This window comes from Phoca vitulina, unplaced genomic scaffold, assembly GCF_004348235.1.
Source record: "Phoca vitulina isolate PV1807 unplaced genomic scaffold, GSC_HSeal_1.0 scaffold19, whole genome shotgun sequence".
Taxonomy (NCBI): domain Eukaryota; kingdom Metazoa; phylum Chordata; class Mammalia; order Carnivora; family Phocidae; genus Phoca; species Phoca vitulina.
Window position 1 is genome coordinate 28,938,116 of NW_022589722.1, and position 27,317 is coordinate 28,965,432.

Genomic DNA, 27,317 nt, shown 5'->3' on the forward strand with positions numbered 1-27,317 from the left:
CGGGGGGCAGGAGTGGGCCACTGAGAGCTCATCGCTCAGAGCTGCTGGCTGGGGCTGTGGACAGACTGGATGTGAGGTCAGAGAGAGAGCACTCGGGGGCACTCCAAGGTCTCCTTGGGCACCTGGCAGGACAGAGCTGGTGTGAGCCGGGGCGGGGGGCACTTTGCGGCAAAGATGAGGGGCTCTGGCCACGTGGAGTGACAGGTGGGTTGCTAGATATGACCAGAGCTGTCCCCTGGCAGGAGGGTGTAGCATCTTGTTCAGGACAGAGGCGGGGCTGGGGACAGAAAGTGGGGTCACTGGATGCTCTTTCTTTCCAGGTTCCAGAGTGAGTGCCCACGCCGGGGACCCCGGCACTTCCAGGTGAGGGGTGGGTGGGTGAGACTGAGTGGGGCCTGGGGCCACGGGGCTGTGGGAGATGCCAGCTGGGAACCGATTTGGCTCCAGCCTTGATGGGAGCAATGATGGGGGGCAGTGGGGTGAGAGTCTGACTAGTGGGGTTTGGGAGAGGGTGAGGGGAGAGGAAGGGGAGTCCAGACACTCTTTCTACAAGTTTCATAGTAAGGAGGAGAAATCCTGGCAGGAACTGGAGGGCAGATGGAGTTTTCTCTTCTAGAAGGGAGGATTCTGTCTGTTCCCAAGAATATCAGGGTCAGCGGGTGGGAAGAGGCCCTTGGCAGGGCAGGAGGCAGGCTCATCAGGGGGATTCGGTGACCATGGAGGGGAAGGTGCGGCTAGATAGCAGGACCCCCACGGCCCTGAAGGGAGGGTCTCCAGGTAAGGTGAGACGTCTGACCTCGCCCCACTGCCCCTGCCACCCCTGCATTTCTTCACCCCCCCCACCCCCCAAAACTTTCCTGTGAGTCAGGCTCAAAGCTCCTGTCTGTAACCACTGTGCCTGCCTGGCTCTCCCATCTGAGACCCTCGGGTGGGCTTGTGTGGAACCCCGCTGTCCCTGTCCTGGCGTGTGGCACGGTGCTGGTCGCCATGTCCACTGTCGGCAGCTCCGGGGTGCCCCTCTGCCCTTGGAGATCTGCCACCCAGGAAATGAGAGGTGCTGAGGGAAACGTCCTTGCACAGCCCTGCACACTCACCTTTGGCCTCGCAGTCTTGGAAGGAGACTGTGCCCTCGTGCTTGGTGAGCAGCCCCCCTCCGCAGGGGAAGCACCCTGTGCGCCCAGGCTCAGGCTGGTATGTGCCCACTGGGCAGGCCTGGCAGGGCCTGAAGCCATCCGGGGAGAAGAAGCCTGGGGAGCACTGGCCTGGAAGTCAGAGGTCATGGCTCAGGCTGGCGGGGGGCGGGGGGGCGCGCCTTGGTCCAGACCCTGCTCTCAACCCTCACCTGCCCTGGGGAAGGGCACCACGGCTGGGGGTGGTGCTGGTGGGGAGGGGGGACTTGGGGGGAAGGGGCCTGGGCTGCACAAGGCCCATCCCCCATCCGGATGCTGCCAACGGCTCAGGCACTATGGGGCCTTGGCCAGGCGTGGCTTCACCTCTCCCACTAGCAAGAAGGGCTATGGGTTGAAGAGCAAGTGGCTTTGCTGTTGAGCTGGGAAGTGTGGACCCCGCTTGTGGAGGGGAGAGGTCGAAGGGGCTCCCCCCAGGGGGCAGGCCACACTGTGCCTTCCACATGAGGAAGTGGGGTCCAGGCTGACCGGCCTTGTCTCTCCGCAGGGCTGGGCCAGGGCAGAGGGAGGGGAGTCTGTGAGGTCCTTGAGGGCCTGGCTGGGAGAAAGGGAGGGGACAGCACACCCAGCATTAAGTTGGGATGCAGAGGGTGCTCTGGCATTGAGTGAGGGGTGGGTTGAGGGCCCTCTCGGCCCAGACCCTGAATTCTCTGCCCCCACCAGTGGCTGCTCTCTGCTCGGTCACCAGCCCCACTAAGGGCAGAGACCACACCTGGAGGGCACAGCCAGCTAGCCCGCAGGGACTCCGGGCTAGGCTCTGATCTCCTCTGTAGCCCAGAGAAGGCTGGCTGGTGGTCTCCACCGCCGTGAGGATCCTACCCACCCACCCTCGCAGGCACCCTTTCCCACCCATTGTCCTGGGTGGTCCCGTGAGGGCCGGAGAAGGGAGGCTGATGGGTGGGGGTGTGAGTCTGTATCATAGGTGTGGTTAAGTGGGGTAGGGAACGGAAAAGCTCTTTGCAAACCAAGCTGTGCTTGGTAAACTGAAAAAGGGCTTTCCAAACCACCTACAGGGCAAACTGTAAAGTTCTTCATGTAGAGAACAGTTCTTGCCAAGTATATGGGACCCTCCATAAAGCCTTTCGGTGATGATGCGGCGCTCCGTACCACGTAACGCGTTTGGTCAACCGTAAAGCACTACGTACCTCCGTTACAGACAGTGAGTTACCCGTAAATGACCAAGTGTTTATAAACTGTAAAGTCCTTTCCAAACTGCATGCTGCTGTTCGCAGGTGCACTAGGCACAGCCCAGTGCTTGCTGACAGATCCTCCGGGGCACCAGTGCCCTCTGTGAGTGCAGCAGCCTGAAGTCATGCCAGCTCTGCACACGGCAGAGAGCTCTACAGAGTATCACCAGGGACCGGGCCTTTGCTTTGGGGACCTCAGTAGAGATAGGAGGTGCCCCCGGGCCCTCCCCCCACCGCAGCCCCCAGCCCCACCCTCCAGGGGGCACCTGCACTCGCCTCCACATTCGGATACGTTGCGGGCACCAGCCAGGCCGAGCCCGTCGCTGCTGGGGCATGGCGTGCAGCTGAGTTGGCCGTCCCCGTCCTGGTAGGACCCCGGCGCGCATGGCACACACTGGCCAGGCTCTCCGCTGAAGTAGGTGCCAGGCCCGCAGGCCACTGCAGAGGCAAAGTGGAGAGATTGCCGGTGGCAGGGGTGGGGAGTGGTGCCCAGGTGGTCTGTCTCCTGCTACCTCAAACCCAGGCTCTGTCCTCCCAGATAGAGCACATCCCTCGTCCCTGTGGCTCAAAGGAGAGCTGGGGGTAGGAACAAGACACCAGCCATCTGTGAAGAGCCCGGAGGCCTGACCCTGGTCTCCTGCCCCGGGCTGGCCACTCCTGCTCAGCCCTTAGTTCTCTCTCTGCTCTGCATCCTGCCCTCGGCCTGCGCACCAACCGTTTCCTGGCCGTCCTACGGGTATTTTGTCCAAACCCAGCTCTCCTACCCTGCCCTTTCCTTCCCCGTGGGGTGGAGTGGCCATCTGGGGACATGGGGGTGGTGCAGAGGGCGGCGGGGGGAGTGACAGAGGTGGGGGCAGGGAGGCCTGGTGGCTGAGGGTCGTCCAGAGCTGGTGTGGTCGGCTGCACAGAGCAAACTGATGAGTAAGAAGACTGACCGAGGAAATGAGGAGAGAGGGAGCCGCATGTTTCTCTGGAGAACAAATTTAGAAACATGGAAAGAGGGGAGGTTAGAAAGAACCCTGAGCTATTGAATTGGAGGGATTGGTGTGAACGCATGGTTTTCAAAACACACACACACGCACACGCACACCTCTACGTACCCATCTATACCTATGGAAATATATATATACACCCATGTATGACATACACCCATGTATGACATACACCCATACTTTCTAGGTCTGTTCAATGAGAGAGCCTGGAAGCAAGGACACCCCAGTAGCAACGAGGACCCCAGCTTTGGCTTCTGCACATCTTCCTCCTCTAGGGGTCCAGGGGTTCCTGACTGATTGCGAAGGCTGGGGCACGGAAAGTACAGGTTTGGTGCCCGAGAATCCTCAGCGAGTGATGGGGGCGTGGGGTGTGTCCAAAGGACAGGGGAACCGGCCTGACGGGGAACTTTACTGGCTACACTGGGGATGATCTGAGCACTGAACTAAGTAATCCTAGGCTTGGATGACAACCCAGTGAAGAACAGAGGAGTCTCAGTCCACACGGACATGTGGATGCGCAGAGGCATCCGTAAGCGAGGGGGAAGGGAAAGCTTCCTGACCGGAGAATGCTAACTAATACACACGGACCAGGGCTGGCAGGAATAGAGGATACTGTCCCGCAACCATGGGAGATGTGTCTGCTTTGGTGGGAGCTGTCACTGAGTGCTGCTGGGGGGGAGGATGTCTGATGGGGAGCAGGATGTTGGTATAAACTCGGAATTACATCCCCAGCAAATCCTCCTCAATTGCAGAAGGAAAAGGGAGGTGGAGGAACCAGGGGTGGCCTGGGTCAGTGTCCTGTGCCTCCTGACGGGGGCGCTGAAGAGCAGGCGGCCAGCGCGGTTTCCTGCTGAGACCGTCACGGAAACGTGGGATGCAGCCCCATGAGGGTCATCCTACAGCGGGAGGACAGGAGAGGCAGGGAAAGAGCGAGGGACTGCTCCACACTGAAGGAAGGAGAGACAGGACACTGAACGTGCAGGACAGGGACGCTGCGGGAAGAGTGGGGGAACTGGGATGGACCGCATGGGCTGGACGCGCTCGAGGCAGCGCACGGGGGCGCCTGGATGAAGAAACCATGGAAGTTCCTTGTTCTGCCTGGCCATATTTCCGAATGTTTGAAATGATTTCAGAATAAGCTATTGAAAATAGAAGAAGGGGGAGCCTGGGTGGCTCAAAGTGTCTGCCTTCCGCTCAGGTCGTGATCCCGGGGTCCTGGGATCGAGTCCCGCATCGGGCTCCCTGCTCAGTGGGGAGCCTGCTTCTCCCTCTGCCCCTCCCCCTCCTCGTGTGTGCTCTCTCTCTCAAATAAATAAAATCTTTTGCGGAAAAAAGAAAAGAATGACATCACGAAGGCCTCTGCCCTCCTGCCATGCTCACTCCATTGCTCAAGCCAGAGTCCTCCCTTCTCCCCACGCCCCTAAGTCCTACCTCTTCTCAGGGGATCCCCAGTTTATCTCTCTGGCCCAGCCTATGCTTTGTGCCCCAGATTTGTGACTCCAACCACCCTAACCGTTCAGCGTCTGCACAGGGATGACTCACGTGCGTCTGAGCTAGTGAGTACAGACAGAACGTTCCGTCTCCACCAGCTGCGTCGTCCCCAGGTTCCCAAGATCAGAAAATGATGCCACCTCTGCCCCGTGGCCCTTGGGGGCTGCCCTCGAAGCCTCCTTCCTCCCAGCCGCCCCTCCAAAGTGCTCTCTCAATCTGTCCCGTTCCTTCTTGTCCTGCTGCCAGCCGCCCACTCCCCGTTCAAGGCTCCACCGACTCCCGCTTGGCCTCCCTTCCCTGGTCCTCGCTCGCGGAAGCCTTCCCCTGATGAGAGAGCAGTAAGGTTGCTCCTCTGCTTGGAACCTTCCTGTGGTTTCCACCGCACCAGAGCAGCACCTCCGCCCACAAGGCCCGCCAGGCGGCTGCCTCCCCTGGCCTGTGGGTGTGCGTGCCTGCTCACTGGCTGCCTTCTTTCCCCGGGAAACGTGAAGCCCAGCAGAACAAGGGCTCTGTCCATTCTCCTGCAGCTGTGTCTAGACCCAACCCCTCTCAACAGGCCAGCTCCTGGGGCTCTGGTCAAGTCCCCTGCCTCCCGGGCCTGGACCCTGGCTGGCTGCCCTGCCCGAGCTCCTGCCGTGGGCCCGGCCTCGCCTGCTTCCCGGCAGCCTGTGCTGCAGGCCTGGGTGGCCCTCAGCCTCGCCTGCATCTTCGCTCGGCTCCTCCTCCGCCCTCAGCTCCCACGCTGCCTCTGCTGGGAGGCCCTCTCTAGCCACACAGACTAATCCCCGTGCCCCTCCTGCCTCTCCGCTGTGGCCGTGCTGGCCTGCGCTCTCCCTGTCCCACCCGTCCTCAGGATTGTGGTGAGGGTCGTGCGTGCAAATGTTTGCCCAGCAAATGCTTTGCCCAGAGCCTGGCACCAGGGGAGTGCTCTTCAAATGACAGCCATAACGATGAGCACGGGACTGCTTCTCTCTGGCAGGCTTCTGTCTCGCTGTCCCCTCCCAGTGTCTGCTGACCCAGGCCCCCCGTGGAAGGAAGGGCAGAGAAGGTTTGCCGAGTGGGCATCCCAGTGGCCATGGGCAGGGACGCACCGCATTTCCCGTCCTGTAACACCTGGCCTGTGACGCACGCCCCCTGGCCCTCCAGGGCCTTGGCGGGCCACTGGGCCATCGCGTACTCTGTGCCTGCGACCTGGACGGAGAAGTGCTGCCGGCCGATGGACTTCCGCAGAGTCTTGATGGCGGCCTGCAGGCTCTGCTCGGCGCGCTTCCGCATGCAGTCCGCCTCACAGGTGTCTGCAGGGGCGGGAGGGACGGTGACTCGCAACCCCCTGGGAGCGGCCTCTTCCCCGAGCCTCCCCCTCCGCCGGGCCTCGGCCCCCAGCACGTTCGCGCAGCAGCCGGGGGCCGAGGCACCATTGTGGCGTCCATCTGACAGATGAGGAGAATGAGGGTCCAAGAGGTATGACCTGCTCAAGGCCACACCGCAGATCGGAGGAGAAACCGGGCCTCCGCCACAGCAGTGCATCACCTCCCCAGGACACAGCTCACGCACGGGCACTCCTCCCTGCCACTCAACACCCCCGAGGCTACCACTATTCCCAGGACAATGCCCAGCTCTCTGGCCTTGGATCCAAGGCCCCTTGTGGTGGGGCCCCTGCCTGCCTTGCCAGGCCTCACCCCCAGCCCTCCGACACCCACTGTGAACTCTGCTTTCTAGCCACCCTGTCCTGCTCACCGCCTCCTGAGCACATCCCATTCCCTCTGATCTCTACTCCCTTCCCTCTGCCTGAATGCCATTCCCTGCTACCTCCTCCAACTTCCTCCACTTGGTGAACTTTGATTTTAAGTCCTGATTCAAATCAGTCTTCTGGGAAGACTTCCTGGGCCCCTCTCTTGGGGAGACTCTCAGCTCCGGGTCCTGTTTGCTCTCACGCCCCCACCACCTAGGGTTTCCCTCGGCACCGGGTGGTTTGTATGTGGGTCTGTGTCCCCATGGCTGGGAGTGCTGCCAGCACGAGGACCCTGGGTCTGGTCCCCTCTTTCCAAAAGTGCCCGGAGCTGGGCACACACAGCACATATCTACTGACAGATCTCAACTCCCCTGTCACAACTCAGCACTCATTTACAGCCAAGAGGAAAGCACTGATGAAAATCAAGCCAGCATTATAGGCCCCTTCTGGCCCCTGGGAAAGATAGGCCCTTGGCTCAGTTGTTCCGGAAACTCCATAGGCATGAGCCCTTCCAGGCCCCAGCGAGGGCATGAAGGGTGGAAAGAGGCCGTGTGGCCGTCACTGGGCCCCTAAGCCCCAGGCCTCCTCTTCCATCCCGGGCTACCCGGCGCCTACCCTCCCCGGCACCCCCACTGCCTGGCCGGCCTCCACCTCCAGTAGCCGTAGCTCAGGTGGTCGCCCAGCTTCACGCCGGGCACACCCCTGCCCGCCCCCCCGGCTCCTGTCCTCCCTGAGGCCTTCCGCGGCCTCTCGCACCTGACGCCTCTTCCATCTTTGTCTCCACCTCGAACTCCGCTGTGATGTGGGTCACCTCCTTGGATGGGGATTTTTTGCCACGGCGCCTCTTCTTGGAGGAGTCACATTTGAGGGTCACAAAGGTCAGATGGCAGTTTTCTGGACAAAGAAGGGATGGCCATGGCAAAGGTGGCACAGGCCAGGAAGCAGGGTCCCACAGAGCCCTGCGCACAGGTTACCATCAGCAAGGCTCCTGCTTTGCCTAATAGTCTGTGGTGCAGAAGGGGAAACTGAGGCTGGAGGCCAGGCTGGCTCGAGGCCTCCTGAGGGGTTTGTGGCCGAGCCAGGCCCTGCACCAGCCCTCCGAGTCCATCACACTGCTGCATACGGAGGCCCTCACACACATTTCCTTAGCGACGCCCCCGGGCAGCTCGGCTCCGTGGGGCTCGGCCCAGGTTAGGTCTGCTTGAGGGCGGTGCTCTGTTAGCTTTGGGGAGGAATCCTAAGGTGTTCAGGAATCTTCGTGGAAACGGAGCTGGGAAGCGCTTCTCCTGGGCCCTTCTCAGCGAGCTTTCCCCCTGCTGCCCTCCAGCCTGGAACGCCCTTCTTGGCCTCCCTCATTCAAGAATGAGCCACTGAGGGAGCCCTGGGAGGCGTTCTGGACGCAGTCAGGCTGTGCACACAGCACCTGCCCCGGGGGAGCTCATCTAACCCCGGGTGAGGCAGGGACGATGGGCCCCAGGGAGGCTGGCGGGCCCAGATTTTCCACTCCAGTGCTGGCCTTCTTCCCAAGGGACACCACCACCGTCTACAGGGCTCCAGGCCTGGCTCCTGGGGCTCCGGGACCATGATGGTGAGGACGAAGAGAGGCCCCCCGCCCTTGGAAACCCAGCCCCGCTGGACCCTGGGCTCCCACTCTCAGGCGCGGGGACGCCCCCCACCCCTTGTGTGGGTTGGCACCATGGCAGCCCACTCACCCAGCAGCAGCTGCCTCAGGGCCTCCTTTGCTGGCTCCCGGCTGTAGGCCCGGAGGTGGCACTTGGCGTCTCGGATCTTGAAACGGGCCTTCTGCCTGACGGGGGCAGACGCACCTGGGGAAAGCCCAGATCCCCCCGGGTAGCAGCCTCTCTCGGGGGCAGGGAGGCGGTGGGGCCGGGGGGCCACAGAGGGAGTGCCTGAGTGTGAGGGGGCGGCCAGCAGGACCAATCCACTGGGGGCTGGGGCTGGGGGAACCCCGCTGCCTCATTCCTCTCCCTGCACGGCCTGGAAGAGGTGGGAGCATGGATGGTGGGGCCACGCTCAAGCCGGGGGCCTCACGGTCGGGGGTCTTCTGTGGAGGAGGGACGGCAGGCCTCCCACCTCCTCCCCCACCGCCCAGTTCATGTGGCTCATGCTGTTAGGAAAGGCGGCAGAACAGAAGAGAGAGGGAAGCAGGGAAGGGAAGGGGCTTTGAAATAAGACACATGCCCTGAGCTGCTGATTCCTTCCAAGAGCAAATTCCAGCGGCTTGGATAAAGAACGACAATCACAGATACTCAGCATCACATCCAGTATGCATTAAATGCACACAGATGTCCCCCTGGCATTGAATTCAACTTCCTGAATAGGAAAAGCGGCTGAAGACCCGCCTGCGGGCAGGGGAGTTGGCTGCGCTGTGGGTCCCGCAGGGCACAGGACTTCTGCGACCTCGTGGTCACAGCGGAGGTGACTCACTTCCCTGGAACGGAGTCTGAGACCCGAAGAGTCCTAGCAGGTCAGAGTCACTGCAGCACCGGAGTGTGGCCCAGAGGTCCCAGTCCTGCTGTCAGCTCGCCAGCACCTGGACCATGCTGGGCCGGCCCCCAGGCCAGGAAGCTCTTCCCCAGGTAGTGGCCCTCCCTCCCGTCCCAGGCTAGGGCTGGACGCAACGTCCAGGGGTCACCGGGCGCGGGCAGCATGGACAGGCCGGGGGCTACCTGAGCAGCTGGGCCCAGTGCTGGAGCCGGTGCTGTTGTGCTTCGGCGGCATCTTGCCCTGGAGCCCTGGGACGCCGCAGCTCAGGCTGTAGCTGTTTTCCGAGTCTGCAGAGAGGCCAGGGGTGAGATGGAGGCCTCAGATCCTGGAGGCCTCAGAAGGGCTGCTGTGGGTAAGCAGCTGGGACGGAACGAGCCCACTGCACTTGTGGAGAGGGATGCTGTGGCCCATAGGGAACCAGACAGTGAGCCAGGATCTCTCAGTGATCAGGGCCAGGGGGCCTCATTCCTAGATTGGGCTCTTTCCTGGAGAACAGCAGGGAGCAGGGGCTGGACCCCAGGGAAGGAAGGCCCCCACCCCACTCCCTCATCCCTTCCCGGGGACGGCCTCAGGTTACCTGGCACGAAGAGTGAGTGGGCTGGGCAGGAAAGGGAGCAGCTCTCCACGCCGCCCACCTTGCTGCAGGACAGCTGGGCCCAGGGGGAGGCCTTGGCCCGAGAAAGGCACTTGCCTGTCTCTGAGGAGGGGGAAGACATAAGAGAGGGCTGGAGGGAGACAGGGTGGAGGCTTCTGGAGGCCCTGCCCCTGAGCGTGGACCATCGGGGACTCCTGCCACATCCCCATCCCGTGGCCAGACCCTGGTGGGAAGGGGCTGGGAGATGGCGGGGTCCACATGTACTTGGACATGTGGGGATGCCGGGCCCAGAGAGCTGGCTCGCTCCTCCCTCTAACCAGTCCAGGCTATCTGTGAGAAGCCTCACATCACAGGCCCAGACCAGAGGGCAGGGCTGGATTCTCCAGAGCAGGTGTCCATGCCCCTCTGGGTAAGGGAGCAGGTGGAAGTGACACGGGCTTCTTGGCAGTGACCGACTTCTAAGCATGTGAGGGTCACTGGGAGCCCCTCTCTGGGGCAGCTGCTGGACAAATCCATTAGGTGTCCAGAGATGTCCCAAACTAAGCTTTTCAGAGTTTTGTGGGTGTTTTTTATTTATGTATTTTTTATTTTATTTTAAAGATTTTATTTATTTATTTGTCAGAGAGAGAAAGAGAAAGCACAAGCAGGGAGAGCGGTAGGCAGAAGGAGAAGCAGGCTCCCTGCTCAGCAGGGAGCCTGATGCGGGACTTGATCCCAGGACCCTGGGATCGTGACCTGAGCCGAAGGCAGACACTTAATCGACTGAGCCACTCAGGTGTCCCTCTCAGGCGTTTTTTAATCTTTTGATTAAAAGGACTGACAGGCCTATAGCCCCGGTAAACTCAGAACTGGTTTTATCCCCGTCTGGCTGGTCAGTGACAACTGGCTGAAATGGGCACGCCCCTGGAAGTGCCCCACAGAGGCTGTTGTCGATGGTCCAGTCGTTCGGGCGAGCAGGCTGAAGTAGGAGACTCAGCCAGAAAAATAAATGGAAGTGGGAAATGGCCAGTGTGGGTGATCTTCAACATGTGGCTCGACATTTTCAAGGAGTCTTAGCAAGTAAATAATCTAGAAATAAAAACAAACTCACGGCCCTCCAGATAAAACAGCTGGCCCCCAAGTAAATACAAGACTGAAAGTCCTCTGTTCCCAAAGAATCAGGAATCTTCAAGTAAAACCACCTGCAGATAATGCAGGACAGAAGGGCCACTGGAAGAACCAATGTTCCTGCTGGTTGAGAAGCAGAAGGACAATCATCTACAAACTTCCAAGGGAGACCTAAGCCCCCGATACTTCCTTGGACTTTCTCCAAATTCCTAAAGGGAATTATCAGTGATTACTGGTGGACAGCAACACTGCTTTCTGGTACCGATGGGGGCTGGGATGGTTGGGAGAGGCAACCATCCCAGCCCAGAGTGTGGGGGCTCTCACTGGGGCCTCTCACTGGGACCCTGAGGACACAAAGCACTGACAGCCCCTTCCCCAGACCATTTCTCAGGCTTATGTTTGCCTCGAGCAGCTTCGAGGGATGAGGGAACATCTCCTCCTAGATAAGGAGCAGCCCGGCTCTGTTCACCATAAAAGTGGTGAGTTTCCCAGGCTGGGTGTCCCTCGGCTGTGATGCAAGTTCTCCATCTGTATGGCATCGAGGGGGCAGATGGGACTTGGGGGTGGGGCAGGGGAACCCACACAAATGTGCTCTTTATGCTGGTTGCTGTGCTGAGTACTGAAGTCCTTCGTCTCTGGCCCCAGGGTTCCAGGACGTCCTGGGCACCCGGGAAAGAGCAGCAGGCTGGCTTACGAGCTGCAGGTAGCCAAAATCTCTGACCCCACCCTATACACCCATTGATTCCATCACCGCCGAACACCAAAGCCCAGAGAAAAGTTTAAAGTCACCTAAGAAGCAAGAGGGAAGGCAAATTGGCGATAAGTGAAAAAAAAAAAAATTCTGTTTGCCTTAAAGTAAGAATGCCTGGTTGTGGGGAATATGAATGAAGATAGTAAGAGGTGGCTCTGGATGCAGACAGGAAGTTGCAGAAGGCTGGGACGTCATGACCTTGATTTGCTCTGGTTTACTTAAAGCACTGAGGCAGTGGACACTCTAACAAGCCTTGGTCCTTTCCCAAGTTCCAACCTGTAACTGCTCCTTGGGAGCTGTTATCAGAAGACAACCCTCCGTTCCGTGGGTCAAAGCCCCTACCCATGCCGTGGGGCAGAATCTCCTCTGCAAATGGAACTGCCAGCTAAAATATGTCTCCAAATAAATACACCTAAAATATATCTGTGAGGTTATTTTTAGAAGTCCCAGAAAATTCTCCTACGCATGATTCAATTTATAGCTGATAGGAGCCTTCATATACATATTACGTATGATTCAAAAACAGGATCCCTGGGGCAGAGCTTCCACATCAGCAGAACAAATGGAACAGAGCCCAGGAAGAGTCCAGACTGCCATAAATTTTTTTTTTTTTTTTGGTACGAACATGCAAAGATAGGCCATGCTCTCAGGATACAAGCTCAGCAACACAGCAAACATCCATGACCAAGGCTCGACCTCCCTGCCTCAGGGCAACGCCTTGGCTAACGTGTTGGAGCATCTTCAGATCTCGTCCTAGAATCCCCTTTAATCTGAGGGTACCACATGCAGGATGACCCCCATTGAGAACTGAAAACACCCAGTATTTTCTCTGCTTGTCATTGAACGAATTATGGTATTTGGCTCCTTTATCCTTCTCATATTACCGCCGAGCAACTCCTACCTCTTCCTGATGGAGAAATTCATCTCTGTGTGTCTGTACTTCAGACGTGCTCATATCCAAAACAGATCTTTTGGACATTCCATACCAAGTCCTGACTCAGTACTGTTGGTTGATGGCACGTATCTTAATAACGAAGAGACTTTAAAAATTCATATGGAAACTCAAAGTAAGTTCAAGAATAGCCAGATCAATCTTGAACACAAAAAACCAAGTTGGAAGACTCTCATTTCATAATTTGAAAACTTACTATAAAGCTACATTAATCAAGACAGTGGGATACGGGCATCAGGACAAATGGATCAATGGAAAAGAGAGCCCAGAAATAAACCCACACATTTATGGCCAACTGATTTCAAGAAGATGGCAGGATAATTCACCGGGGAAAAAGAATGGTCTTTTCGGGGCGCCTGGGTGGCTCATTTGTTAAGCATCTGCCTTTGGCTCAGGTCATCATCCCAGGGTCCTGGGATCGAGCCCCGCATCAGGCTCCCTGCTCAGTGGGAAGCCTGCTTCTCCCTCTCCCGCTCCCTCTGCTTGTGTTTGCTCTCTCACTGTGTCTCTCTCTGTCAAATAAATAAATAAAATCTTAAAAAAAAAAAAAAGAATGGTCTTTTCAACAAATGGCACTGTGACAATGGGCTTTCCACAGGCAAAAGAATGAAGGTGGACCCCTGTCTCACACCATATACAAATTAAGTATAAGACCTAAAGCTATAAAGTTCTTAGAAGAAAACAGCTGTAAATCTTTGGGACCCTGTATTAGGCAGTGGTTTCTTAAAAATGACACCCAAACCACAAGCAGCCAAAGAAATAAAATAGATAAACTGGACTTTGTGAGAATTAAAAACCTTTAGGCTTCAAAAGATACCATCAAGAAAATGAAAAGACAGCTCACAGAATGGGGAAAATCCTTTGCAAATTATATATCTGGTAAGAAACTCGTATCTAGAGTATATGAAGAACTCTTATAACCGAATAATAAAGACAGATAATACAATTTAAAAAATGGGCAAAGGATCTGAATAGACATTTCTTGAAAGAACATCTACAAATACTCAATAAGCACATGGAAAGGTACTCAACACCATTGGCCGTCAGGGAAATACAAATCAAAACCACAATGAGAAACCATTTCACCCCTCCCCCCTCAGGATGGCCATAATCAAAAAGTCAGGAAACAGCAAGGGTGGCTGAGGACGTGCTGAAATTGGAACCTCACACACTTCTGGTGGGACCTCAAATGGCGCAGCTTCTTTGGAAAACAGGCTAGCGGTTCCTCAAAAGTTAAACCCAGCGTAGGCGCATGACCCAGCAATTCCACCCCTGGGCATACACCCAAGGAAACTGAAAACATATGTTGACACAGCAGCGTTCTTCATGACATGCCCCAAACTGGAAACAACCCACATGTCCATCCACCGATGAGTGGATAAACAAGATGTGGGCTAAGCAGACAGCGGGATATAATTTGGCTGTCAAGAGGAATGAAGCAGTGACATGCACTATGACATGGGTGAACCTTGAAAATATTACACTAAATGGAATAATAAGGCCCCATGTTATATGATTCCACTTATGCCAATTGTCCAGAACAGGCGAATCCACGGAGACAAAAGTAGACGGTGGTTGCCTAGGGCTGGGGGTTGAGGGAAAATGAGGAATGACTGCTATGGGCATAGGGTTTCTTTCTGGGGTAATGAAACTGCTCTAAAATTCATTGTGGTTGTACAATTCTGTGATTATACTAAACAGCATTGAACTGCACACTAAATGGGGGACTTGTATGGCATGGGAAGTATATCTCAATGAAGCTGTTAATAAAAACAAAAAACAAAAGGAGGAGAGATGACACCAGGTTGGATTTACAAGAGCTATCCAGGCTGGAGTAATGTCCTAAGGGACTCATGTTGGCTCTAGTGGCCGGACCTGGGGCCATCTCTAGGGCACGTGCCGTTGCTGAAGATCAAGGGTAGCTCTGTGTACTGACAGCTGTGGTGTTCAACCTAGCGATGCTCTGGAAACAGAGGGGTTTACTGCCCGTAACTGAGACACAGAGGCCCACGGTCCGAGGGATGGAAGTCAGAGGCAATGCTTCCTGGGTCATCACGCTAAATGGGCTGCTCTGACCGTGATCCCCAGGCAAGGACTTCCGACAGACAGCACAGAGACACGGGTCCATGGAAGAGGCGTGGGGATTCCATTGCAGACACACTGTGTTTGCCTTCCTACTCTGAGAAGGAGCCAAGTGGAACAATCACGTTGCAAGCCCCCTGAGGATGGTCTCCCAGTGAAACCAGGATGGCCCCTGGGACCCACCAGACCACCTCACTTGGGCATGTGCTCATGTTTCCTTTAAGACAACTCATCCCAGGGGGGACAAACCGGCTGTGGTGGTAGACGAGAAGGTGAGAAACTCTCCCAGGCCAGCAGAGGAGATGAGCGGTTCAAGGCTCACCTGCAGTCAGCAGAATTCTGGGTAAAGAGTAAAAACCAGAACAGACCCTAAAGGACCCCTTGAGCATCTCCAAATGGATTTGACGGCTTATAATTGTGTGCTTATAATAGCATATTTACTTTCTGGACGAATTAAAGCAGTCGCTTGTTGAGAAAAATGGAGCATTCGTAGGAGCTAAAATATTACTAGATCCTGTGTTCCTTATTTGGGATAGTCCAACTTATTTATTTAGTAATACGCAGACACCTTTTACTGGGAGGGTTATTCATAAATCACTCAGAAGTTTCACTGTCTTTTTACTCCATATCTTTTGGGAACACAGAAGTGGATTTTTCAGAACTTACTACGAAGTCACAACTTACAGATCTTGAACTGGGGTTCTCAAGAGAACCCCCAGAAGTGGTCAATGCACACAAACCAACAATTTCCCAAGATTCTCAGGACAGGCAGAAGATGATACATAGGGACAGCTCTCACCCAAGGCCACTGGAATAAATTCTCCTTGATGTTTGCAACCACTGACTTGCACGTGCTCCTTCGCAGACCTTTGTTCTTGGTTCTTCGGGTCATGCTCTCCCACCTTACACGTTTAAGATTATACACCGCGGATCTGCTCTATTATGCTTCCCTCACCAATAATAACTGGCCTGGATCTAAGCCTTGCTAGCGATAGCCACCATCCTAATTCTTTAAATCAGTCCCCCAAGCTATTGCTAGGGAAATCGGTATTGAAAGCTGGTATAAAGTACGTTATACAAACCTTATTAATTACGACATTCTCTGGGGGCAATACATAGAAGAGGAGAATGCCCACACGCTGGGAAAGGTGGATTCAGCTATCTTGCCACGTAGCTGACCAGTTCTCACAGCAACACCCCAGACGATATCCCTACAGCTCCACTGAGGTGGATCCCATCTGTTACATGGGGTCTGGCTCCTCAATGCCCCCCGGGACCACAGCTGATGGTTCTGGGGGGCTATCAGACTGTTCCAAGTACACGGCTCCCCCAACCCCTCAGTGAACGATGCCATCTGCAAACCATCTGAGGACAGAATTCCCTTCTGAGGGACACAAATGACACCTGCTGAAGCAGACCGTGGAGGCTGTCAGTCCCATCCATAGGAATCGGGCAGCTCCAAGTGGTCATCAAAAATGTGCCCCTCGCCTTGGGCGCTATAGTAAATGAGACAGCCCATGGCGTGGTGTGGAGGGCATGCCGAACCAGGCTGACTTCCTAGGGCAAGCACCAGGGTCACAGTGATAACTTGGATTTTCTTTTGACCAGTCAGGGGGGTCGTCACTGCCAGCCCTTCACTTTGGACCTGGATTCACAGCACAGGTGAGGTGGGACAGTCCACGTCGAGGTTATAAGGGAAAGCAGCCTGCACACGGCAGACTCAGGGAGTTGGTGGAACCAGTTTTCTTGGTCAGTCCTGGGAACTCTTGGGTCACGGGTCTGGAGGGCCTTCCAGAACCTTCTAAGAACACTTTCAGCTATGCTTGTTCATCTCAGTCTTCCGAAGTCTAGTGTCCAGAATGCTAACTGCTTCTATGTAGTCACGACGGTCCTAGCAGATGACTTAGGAGAAGTGGGATAAAGTCACACTGACTGACAATCAGACCTCCGCCAGTGACTCTTGGAACAGGGTCGGTGGCCGTGAGGACCCAGACAAGCCCCAGTGGCCGCTCCTGCAGCTCTGACCGATAGGGTGCTGAGGATAAAACGCGCTCCTTCCCCATATACCTAGAGAAAGCCTGCTGGCCCGACAGCTTTGGTAACAAGTCAACACCAGACCTAGCATGACCCTTATCAATCAGCAGACATGCCTCTGAAAGCCAGTCCAACCATTACTTTCCAGGCTCGGAAAGTCAGCAAACTGGTGGCAGATTCATAGGCTGGAGTCAACCCATCCGGTTTTAGTTCCCAGCACAAGCCATGCTCCCGGAATGCACACCATTTAATGCTTCCTCTCCAGCACAGCCCCAGACAGCCTCCTCCCTGCAACTCCGGACGAGACCAGTGGTTGGTTTTGCTCACCAGGACTGCCTGAACAACAGCTTTTTGATATCAGATGCTAAGTGATGGTATCCATTCTTCGATACTCTCACTCATTCATTCAACAAATATTTACTGAGTGCCTACACTTGCCAGGCTCTGTTCTAGGTGCTGGGGATATAGCAGTGAATGAAACAGGCAAAGGTATGTACGCCGCTGTGTAGAGTATATATATACATATATAACATATATTATATATATATATATCTAGCCGTGGGAAGTACAATGGGAGAAAAGAAAACGAGAAGGTGGGGGGTAGTGGGTGGGGTGCAAGGAAGGCCTCCCAGAGTCGACAGTGACAGGGGCGAAGAGCCCTCCAGGCCAAGCGGGGAGCCCTGGCATGGCCATGTCAGTTGGGGGTGGGCAGCAACCTCGAGGTCACTGAGGCTAGCATGGGGTGGATGAGGGTGAGGGCAGAAGGCCATTAGGCCAAGGTCCAGTAGCCTTTGGGCCATTCTAAGAACTCTGGCTTTGCTTCCACATGAAGAGGAGTCATGAGAGCTCTGAGCAGAGAGGGACACATTCTGAGTCAGATTCAAAAGGCCAGCTCTGGGGGTGCCTGGCTGGCTCAGTCGGTTAAACGTCTGACTCTTGACCTCAGCTCAGGTCTCGATCTCAGAGTCGGGAGTTCAAGCTCTGTGTTGGGCTCCACGCTGGGCGTGGAGAAAAAAAGAAGTTTAAAAAATAAAATCAAAGGCTGGCTCTGGCTGCCCTGGGGATGTTAGGGCATGGCAGGGCAAGGGTCTAAGAGCCATTTCAGGGCCGTGGCCCCAGCATTCACAGCAGGCCTGGCATGTAGTGGGTGACCATGTGTTTGTAGAACCAATGAATGTGGGGGACTGTCCAGAACTTGGCCTGGAGCTGCCCCAAGTCTCCGGAGCCCACCAGCAGAGGACGCAGGAACCCTGCACTTGCTGGGAGGCTCCTTCCTCTTCCTGTGCTGGACCTTGTGGGGCTGGTGGCCTGGGCAGGTGGCGGGGCTGCAGAGACCCAGGGGCTCCCCTCCAGACTCTGATGCTGCTGCAGCTCGAGTAGCCACCTCTCCCCTCCCCCAGCTTCCTGGGCAGGACCAGGGGGAGATGGGGCCGTGGAGGCCTCTGTGCCCTCCGAGCTTCTAGCTCCTCCTGAGCCCACAGCCCTAGCTGCACACACTGACCCCCAGATCTTCACCTCTGTGTCCCCCTCCCCCTGTAGGTCCGTTTCTGTGCCTCTGGCTGGCACCCAGCATGCTCTCCCACCTACATCCCCTCTTCTTCTGCAAGTCCTCCTTCCCATTAGCCCCATCCCAGCAGCGGAGATTCCCTGCCGAGAACCCCCCGCCCAGGCGAGGTAGGCCCTGTGTTGTTCACCCCATGCTCACCCCACCCTGAGAGGTCACTGCCCTTCCCATCCAGGCACCTGGCAGAAGAGGGGGAAGCCAGTGCCCAGGCCCTTCTTCAGGGGTCCCAGCAGTGGCCCACCCCAGGGCACTCACCCACACAGTCCTTCCGGTTCCAGTGGAGCCGCCTCCCCGGGGGGCAGACGCATTCGTAGCTGCCCTTGGTGTTGACGCAGCCCTGGTCACAGCTCCCGTTGTTCATGCTGCACTCGTCCACATCTGGAAGCACAGGTGGGAGGAAGGGCATCAGGGCAGGAGGCTGGCCGGCAGGGCAGGGCCACCCAGGACCAGAGGGCCGAGAGTCCCCTGACCCTGCCGGCAGCCGGCCACGCAGCAGATGCAGACAGGCAGCCGCACGCGTCACACACAGGAGTGCACACACACGAGGCTGACGGACACAGACACCGACCCCTCCCCCTCCCCCAGGAACCCCAGCTGTTTGCCGACCTCCAGCAGCTGCACCCAGACTGGGGGGGGGAGGGCAGAAGGTGGCACAAAATTCAAGTGCCAAGCAGGTCTCGTGAGGCAGGGGCTGTGAGGTCTCTCTTGCTGGGGCTTTGGACAGGCTGTTTCCCTCTGTGCAACGGGCCCCAGGGTGAAAGAAGCCACTTCCAACCCTTCCTGCCCTGGCCACCAAGGAACCAGAGCGCCCGCTGGAGATGGGGAGGGGGCTGGGCCACACTCATGCTGGGGTGCCTGGCTCTGAGCATCTGGGCGGCCTGTAGTCAGGGAGCGGCAGGCCCAGGGGAGTCAGTGCCCAGGTTTTTGGAGGTCCCTCCAGAAGAATCTGTAGCCCACCCCAGGGGCCCCTTCCCCCCCAACCCCAGTTGTGCCTGATCACTTCACGCCTGACCACATCCGACCTGCACAGCGGCCCAGCAGAGGGAGTGTGGTCTCAGGAAATGAGGAGACCCTAGGACCCTGGGGGCCATTCTTGGCTCCCCCACCTCCACCTGCCATGCCTGCACATCTCCAAGTCCCATCATCTGTAGCTGAATACTTCTAGAACCTTCCCCTTCTCTGCACACCTCCCACCCTGCCCGAGCTCAGTGGCTCTGGCTCTCATGCCTGGAACCCTCTCCCTGCTGGTGCCCTGGGTTCCGCTCTCCTGAACACGTGGCAGCTAGAGTGATCTCGTTACCTGAACATGCCCACGTCACACCCCTACTTAAACCCTCCAATAGTCTCTCATCGCACGAGGAAGAAAACCCAAATCACCTGCAGGCCTCACAAAGCCCTGCTTCCTCCCTGTGAGCATCGTGCACCATATTCTCCTTCCCTCACAGGGCTCTACCAGCTGCTTCTGGGTCCCTCTGTGCTACCTCAGTGCCTTTGCATATGCTGATCCTTCTGGCATGCTTTCCCTCATCTTGACCCAGATGCTCCTCCTTTAGGACCCCCCCCGCCAGGTCTCCATACCCTGCCCTTCTGTTGTCACCCTCTCCCACTGGGACGAATTGTCTGTGGGATTCTGTGTAGTGGCCATCCCCCGTTCTGGACCGAGGTTCCCTTGTAGCTGCCATTTCTGGGGCCTATGCCCACAGCCTGGCCTGAGGCCTGCCACCTAGCTGATACTTGCTGCTCCCTGCCCCCATCTTCCCACCTTGCTCCTGGCTGAGCCCCTCTGCCCACCAGAACCCTTCCGGGCCCTCTGGAGTCAAGGTTGGGGTCAGGGTGTGGGGTGCAGCATAGGCGGCCATGCGGCCAGGCGCGTGCCTCAGGGGGAAGGTGGCCCTGGCGGGCGGGCTGCAGACCTCCGCAGTGGGTTGTCCCATAGAGTGTGTAGCCGCGGTGACACAGGCACTGGAAGCTGCCCGGGGAGTTGGTGCAGATGTGGTCGCAGGTCCGCTCGAAGGAGCACTCGTCGATGTCTGTGCGGCCACAGGGAGACAGTGCAGGGAGGGGTTTCAGGGCGCTGGGTGGGCATGGCCTGGCACTCAGTCGCTCAACGCGCATCTGCACGCAGACAGTCCCCGGGCCCCCGAGGCTTAGGGCACAGCTGATCCACAGTGAATGTCGGCTTCTGGTCACAGCCTGATTTTCCAGTTTGTCTCCGTTAACCTTATGTTTCTGGGTTAGAAGCCATTTCCCATCTTTTCTGGAGGTGGGGAGGGTGTGAGTACTTTGGATACCAGGTATTATGTCTGCCATTTTAATATCTCACATTCAGTTGTGATCAGGATGAATGTTTAATCGCATCTACAGCAAATTGATGGGGGCTTGCCTGAGGAGACAAATGAACTGGAACACGAAACCAGGCCTTCTGGATGCCGACCACAGTGTGTTTTCCTATCACGCCAAGAGATCTCTTGAGAAAACAAGGAAAACAGCCCAAAGAGAAAGGGGTATGGGTGGGGGGATACGCTACCCATAAGGGATAACAAGAAAACCTTGACAGTATGTGAAATTTGATTCTGAGCTTCCTGGCAGCCAAGGTAAAAAGGAAAAAGGGTCACAGGGTGCGTGTTACTGGAAAGGAGGAAATGAATCGCATGCTCATAGAAGACAAGTCTGTCCTGGCCATAAATTCTGAGGAAAATGGCTCTCATAGGACAGCTGATGGGGGCTCCTGAGGGCAAAACAGCCACTGGCCCACCTTTCCATGGGCACTGTAGTTGGAGGTCATTCTTTGAATATATTAGCTCATGTGACTACACATGTTGATGATATACGTGTGTTTGTAATAATTCTAGCACAAGGAAGGAATCACACTGTGGGTGCTCAAAGGAGGACGTGATCCCTCCCAGCAGGGGAATCTGGGAAGATCTCCTGGTACTTGTGGCACCTGGACTAAACCTTGAAGGGTGGGACTAGCTTGGAAGGAAGGAATGGAAGTGGGGGAAGGGCACTACGAGCAAAGGTCGGGAGGGGGCAGCACGGGGCCTCCAGGGGACTGTGTGGAGCTCAGGGGGGTTGGGGAGGTGGCTGAGGTCCCCATCCCAAGGGCCTGAGTGCCAGGCAAAGGAAATTAGAGCCCAGGGTGGTGCTGGAGCAGGGCTGGGACATGGTCAGAGCCCTGGGGCCTCAGAGAGACGAGCCTGGTAGAGAGTGGAGAAGACTGGGGGGAGCCCAGAAGCAAAAACATCATGGCCTCCTCCTCAGTGGTGGCCCACCTGTCTCATGGGGCAGCTGGGAGTACAAAGTCAAGGGCCCTCCCTTAGCCCTCCACAGAACTTGGCAAGGCAGATGGAGAAAGTAAGTCAAAGTGTAGTGGAGTCTGGACAGGTGAAGTGCTCCCAATGGGCCCTCACGCCCTAAGGGGAAGACAGAGCCAGGAGACCCCTCAAGGAATGAAGAGGCTGAGCCAGGGAGGGGAGGGGACTGGCTCGGGTCATAGGATGGGCTCAGGACAGGCTGGCCCTAGACCCTCCCTTATCAGCCTCCTGCTCTTGCCTTCCTCTGTGTCCTTGGGAGAGCACATCCCGTGCCCCTCAGGGCCTCGTGCTGCCCCAGGGCCAGCCCTAAGCTGCACTGATAGGCCCACTGAGCCATGTGCAGTCTGCCACTCCTCCGGGAAAATGCCTATTCACCAGTGACCCCTTCCCCAGGAAGCCTTCCCTGACCAGTCTTTCCACTGCCCATCCTCTGGGCTCTCACTGCATCCCGGATGTCTCCCGGACTTGTGCTGGACTGTGATTCCTGGCTTCTGCCCAGACCTCACATCACCCTGGTGGCTCCTCGCAGGCGCCCAGGAACCCTAAGGAAGCACTGCAGGAGAGCGACTGCAATGTGCCACGCCTTCCACCAGGCGGCGGTAGCGCACTTCCGAAGCCTCGGAAGGAGGCCCGGGGGCCACCGGGAGGACAGGGTGCTGGAGCTGACGAGCTCTGCCACCGACTCACTGTGGTAACCACCCCCCCGGCCCCCCCCCACGTGCTGATGCGCCTCCGGGCCTCAGTTTCCCATCCATAAAAGGGACGGTTGGACCTAGAGTCATGAAGGACAGAGAAGGCGGGGAGGGCAGGTGCACACCCGGACCGGCCAGCGGGGGCCGACACACCCCGGCCCTAGCCCCCCTCCCGCCCCCCCCGGAGCCCGCGCAGGCCCGGGAAGGGCGGGGCGAGGCCGCCGGGGGCGCACGGGGCTCACCTTGGCACGTCCGCTCGTCGGTCAGCAGCTTGTAGCCCTTCCGGCAGCCGCACTCGAAGCTGCCCACGGTGTTCCGGCAGAAGTGGTCGCAGCCCCCGTTGTTGGCCAGGCACTCGTTGATGTCTGCGGGGCGCCCAGCGGGCGGGGCAGGGCGGGGCGGGGCGAGTGGGCCGGGCTGCCAGGTGGGGGGAGGCCCGCCCCCGCCCGGCCCTGCGCCCGCTGCCCGCCGCCGGCTCCGGTCCCCCCGTCCCCATCGGAGCAGGCGGCCCGGGGGCCTGGCTCCCAGCGGCGGGGGGCCGGGGGCTGAGTTACGCCGCCTCCCCGAGTTGGCGAGCCCGGCGGGCATTCGTGGCAAAGAAGGGAGGGAAGCGATGGCTGCTGTGCGGGGCGAGACCACGGGGACGGGGGACGGGACAGGACGACACTCGGGGAGGCAGTGCGGCCTGGAGCGGGCTGGCTGCTTCCCCACGGCTGGGACCTGGGGCGAGCTCCTGGGCCCCTGGAGCCTTGGCTCCCCCGCCTTGGAAGAACAGCATGAGGAGCAGATGAACTAATGGTCCTGGGGTGCTCGTGCTGAGTGAGTGTCAGTCAACAATCTGTAGGTTTAATGCCCCTGTTTTCCTGATGGGAGGCTTAGAAAGGTAAGGGTGTTCCTGGGCTGGCTGGCTTCCCCCTCTAATTCCACCTGTTGGTTTGAGCAGTTTCTTCACTCAGCATCCAATGAACGAGCTGTGGCTGGACCCTGAAGGTCACCTGGCCTAACCCCATGCAATGAATGACCCTCCCAAGCAGCCTGGCCAGCGGCGCATACCTCTAGCGACCCGGCTGCTTTCTCCCTCACAGCAGCACCGCCTGTTGGCTGATGCATCACAAACGTCCCCCTGACTCCTGTGAGTTCCCTCCTGCCTGCCCCCCCCGCTTGCCCTGCTTATCTGGGTTTTGCTCTCTGGGCTCCAGGCCAGCCTGGACTGTGTCGTCAGAGACCCTGTCCCTGAGATGTCTCTTCTGACTCCACAGTTCCTCTTGGGCCCTGACCCCAAGGCTCCCCATGCTGACACGACCCAGCACGTACTAGCAGAGCTTTCAGAACAGGGCCCTCACCCTGATTTGGAGGGGGTGAAAGGAAGCGAAGGAAACCAGAAAGGACTTCTTGGAGTCGGCCACCGGGCGCATCTCAGCAGAGCTGCTGACTCGGACTCCCACCCTCGCTGAGCCTGTCCTGAGTGTGAGGGCCCGGGCCCCCTGTCCTGAATAAAGGGCACTGCCCAACAAGCAAGGTCCACCGGCCGCCTTTGTGCTGAGCCCCATGGAGGGGACTCTGGCCCATCCCAGTGACTCCAAATCCCAGATGGCACCTCACTTTTTTTTCCTCAAACCAAACGAGCTAGACCTCACACCTGCAGAAAAGTCCTAAAGTGGTGTTCCCACAGAATGTTCCCCAACAACAAACCCCAGGTGTGTGGTCCGGAGCAAGGCTGAGACGCCCCTGTGGGCAGTTCTCAGAGCCCCAGGGAGGGGATCTAGCATAGCACAGGGCCACAGCAAGCCTGCCGGGGTCGGACCCCAGAGCGGCTTTCCTGGGGGGCCCCTGCGGGACCAGGCTTTGAGGGGTGCAGGGCACCCAGTGGGCATGCCCTGCATCTCCTTGCCCTTGGCTGCCTTCCTCCCGACCCCAGGCACCTCTACCCCAAAGACCCATTCTGTTTGCATGTTCTGGTGACTTTGGCACCAGGAAGGTGGCAAAGGAGGGGAACCTGAGGTGGTCCCCACTAAGGGAGGTCTGCGGGTCACCAGACCTGGCCCCGAAACCAGACCCTGGCCTCTGAATACAGTAGGTGCTCTATGTTTGCACACCGAAATGATCACTAAAAACAATGACTTTTCAAGTCCAGGAACTCTGCACACGTGATTATTCCAGGAACAAAAATGCCTAAGGGTGAGCCCAGACCCCACAGCAGGTAGTCAGACCTGCTGGTGCTCACTGTTCCTACTGGGCAGCACCTCATGCTGGTGACCAGGCCAAGCACTTTCTGGCAAAGTCTTGTGTGATCTTCAAAACAACTGGGGGACCAGATCCCCCATTTTACAGAGGGGAACGCAGCTACACACAGCAGCCGAATTGGGGCCCAGTTCCAGCCGTCTCCAAAGACAGGCCTTCTCCAGAGCACCGTGCTGGCCCTGCAGCCTCCAGAGAAAGCAGACATTAAGTTCAGTTGAGGGCCCATCCTGGGCAGAAGCCTGGGCACCTCCGTTATCCTCTCCCCCTGGGGATTATAGGAAGACAGGGAAATTTCTAGCTAAAAGCCTCTGGCAGGAGAATGGAGACCTGTCTCTGCCCTGTCCCGGCTAGCTGTGTGATTCTGGGCAGGGAAAGGCACCTCTCTGAGCCTCAGGTTCCCCATCTGTGAACAGGGCTGGGAACAGGTGCCTCTCACAGACTAAATGTGCAGAGGGGGTCTGCCTCCTCAGGAATGCCTCAGGCCTTCTGGAACCCCCAATCCCATCCCCATCCCCATCCCCATCTGGGCCTGTCAGCGGAGGGCTGTCATGGCAACCAGACAGGCCATGGGAGGCATGTTTGCTTGAGGCCAGGCTTGTGTGGCGGCTGCCTGGGGGTCAGAGTGGGGGAAGCACCCCCAGCTCTAGCCAGGATACAGTCACAAAGCCCGTGGACCTTCATTCTGACGGGACCCCGGGGTGCAGTCTCTGCTCCTCTCTCCCCTTCCCGCCCTTCTAAGGCTCCTCTCTTTCCTCACTGTGCTCATGCTGCCCCCGACCCCACCAGGCAGCCAGCAGCCCCCTACTTGTCTGCAAGTCTTCCATGGCCCCCGGTCATCCCAGGATAAAGGGCCAGCCCCTTTTTGTAGGCCCCTCCCTGGGCATCCTGGGCCTGGATGCCCTGCCCTCCTCTTTCTGCACACTTGGCTTCTGCCTTGGCAGCCCAACTCCGGCTGCCCCACCCGGTGCAGCCCCCATGCGGCCGGCCCCTGGAAACAGCGGCCTCCCGGGGAAGCCTTCCCTGACGTTCCCTCCAGAGTTCGCTGTCCCCTTGTCAGGGACCCAGATTGGGGAGCTGGCTCCTGTCTGGAGCCCCTGGGCCCAGCATGCGGCCTGCACAGAGTGACTGCCCAGCAGCATTCACTGAGTGGATGAAGAATGAAGGAATCGGAGTGGCTGCGAGAAGGGTTGGGTCTTGCGCCGCCAAGGAGAACCTTCGGATACATCAGCCAGTCAGTGTTCAAGCATCAGGGGGAGGGGGGAGGAGCTATAGGAACACACAGTAGGACAAATACTCCCGCTCCCCTCTGCCCATTCCCGCTGAGGGGGCACAGCGTGGCAACCCGGGGGCCATGTGGAGGGCTTCCAGGTGGGAGTGGGCTGGCATCACCCTAGAACAGCCTCGTGGGGGGGGGGCGTGCTGCTGGGCAGAGGGCAGGTGAGGGAGGAGAGGAAACAGGTGGTAGGTGGGAGTTCTCCCAGACTATTCTAGAAGATGTTGGGAGGAGGAGCCGGTGTCTCTGAGGAAATCCAGGTTCCAGCTCCGGGAGTCAAGGCCCCAGAACTCCCTCCTCTCAGAAGGGCCAATCATCAAGGTGCCCCCTTCCCAATATCAAGTGGGTGCAGCACCGAACAGGGGAACAGGGTGCCTTGAGGCTGAACCCCTGCACTGCCCACACTCTTGAAACAGAGCTTGGGGCAAATCCTCCTGCACCACAGCCCCCATGTTTCAGGCAGAATAACCCCCACTTTCCCATGCCTGTCTCCACCTGCCCGTGTGACCCCTGTGTGCTCAGGGCTTTCAGCTCTGGATTTTCCAGGACCTTTGTTACCTTCACCCTCCAGCCATCGGTCTCGCTTCACAGTGGCTTTTGGCTTCCAGAATACACTGAACCTTTGAAATCACTCCTTTGATATCCCCTTCTGGGCCCTTGCCAGGACCAGGGTGCGCACGCCCACTGGGGAGCCAAAGCCTCGGGCCGGGAGTTCCCAGCTGGGCTTGTCCTGCCAAGTGCCCACGCCCTGACCTGCACCTCTCCCGTCCGACCCGGGGAGCTCAGGCTGTTCGCTCCAGGCTCTGAGACGGCAAACCTGGGGTCTGGAGGTCAGCCTTCATTTTCCAGTGTTCCCTGATTTGAGGATGTTACGCAGTTTTTGTCTAGTCCCACAATACTTAAATTCTAACTCCGAAAGGGGCACCTGGGTGGCTTAGTTGTTAAGTGTCTGCCTTCGGCTCGGGTCATGATCCCAGGGTCCTGGGATCGGGCCCCACATCGGGCTTCCTGCTCTGCGAGAAGCCTGCTTCTCCCTCTCCCACTCCCCCTGCTTGTGTTCCCTCTCTTGCTGTCTCTCTCTCTGTCAAATAAATAAAATCTTAAAAAAAAAAAAAATTCTAACTCCGAGGACACTATCCGGACTGCTCGTTTCTACCACCGCGGCCAGCGCCTGGGTCAAGCCATGTCATCCCAGCCTGGGTGATGACAGCAGCCGCCTCGCTGCTCTTCCAGCCCCTGTCCAGAGAACCCCGCCCAAGCCGTGGTCGGGGACCGGCTCAAAAGAAAAACCCGAGTCTGTGCTTTCCCTGCCCGGGAGTGTCTGGGGGGCTCGCCAAGGCTTGGAAGGATGAAGGGCCGAGCCCTCCCCAGCACACAGGCCCCGCACCATCTGGCCTGGGCTGCCCCACATCTCACACACCTGGGCACACTGGACCCCTTTGGGTCCTTGCACCCCTGGCCTCTGCACCGCAGCCCCGGTGCTGTTGGAAAGGCCGCCCCGACAACTGCCTCTCCCCACGCCCTCCCCGCCGGTGCAGGGCAGGCTCTGGTCCTCACTCTTCTGCTGGGCTGTACGTCTCCATCCAGCACCAAGTAGTAGGTAATACACGTTTAT

General features: G+C 57.7%; 1 protein-coding gene across 2 annotated transcripts in view; it reads right to left on the minus strand.

Moving 5' to 3' along the window:
• The window catches only part of SCUBE1 (signal peptide, CUB domain and EGF like domain containing 1), a 141,576-nt gene that overhangs the window by 11,139 nt on the left and 103,120 nt on the right, over nucleotides 1-27,317 (minus strand). For both annotated transcript variants that reach the window (XM_032416309.1, XM_032416308.1), the window contains 10 exons: nucleotides 22,431-22,553; nucleotides 20,096-20,212; nucleotides 18,438-18,560; nucleotides 9,675-9,794; nucleotides 9,280-9,384; nucleotides 8,302-8,415; nucleotides 7,346-7,483; nucleotides 5,949-6,152; nucleotides 2,651-2,812; nucleotides 1,095-1,262 (listed from right to left, as the gene is read on the minus strand). In XM_032416309.1, coding sequence (XP_032272200.1) covers nucleotides 1,095-1,262; nucleotides 2,651-2,812; nucleotides 5,949-6,152; nucleotides 7,346-7,483; nucleotides 8,302-8,415; nucleotides 9,280-9,384; nucleotides 9,675-9,794; nucleotides 18,438-18,560; nucleotides 20,096-20,212; nucleotides 22,431-22,553 — 1,374 coding nt within the window. The remainder of the gene's footprint in view (nucleotides 1-1,094; nucleotides 1,263-2,650; nucleotides 2,813-5,948; nucleotides 6,153-7,345; nucleotides 7,484-8,301; nucleotides 8,416-9,279; nucleotides 9,385-9,674; nucleotides 9,795-18,437; nucleotides 18,561-20,095; nucleotides 20,213-22,430; nucleotides 22,554-27,317) is intronic.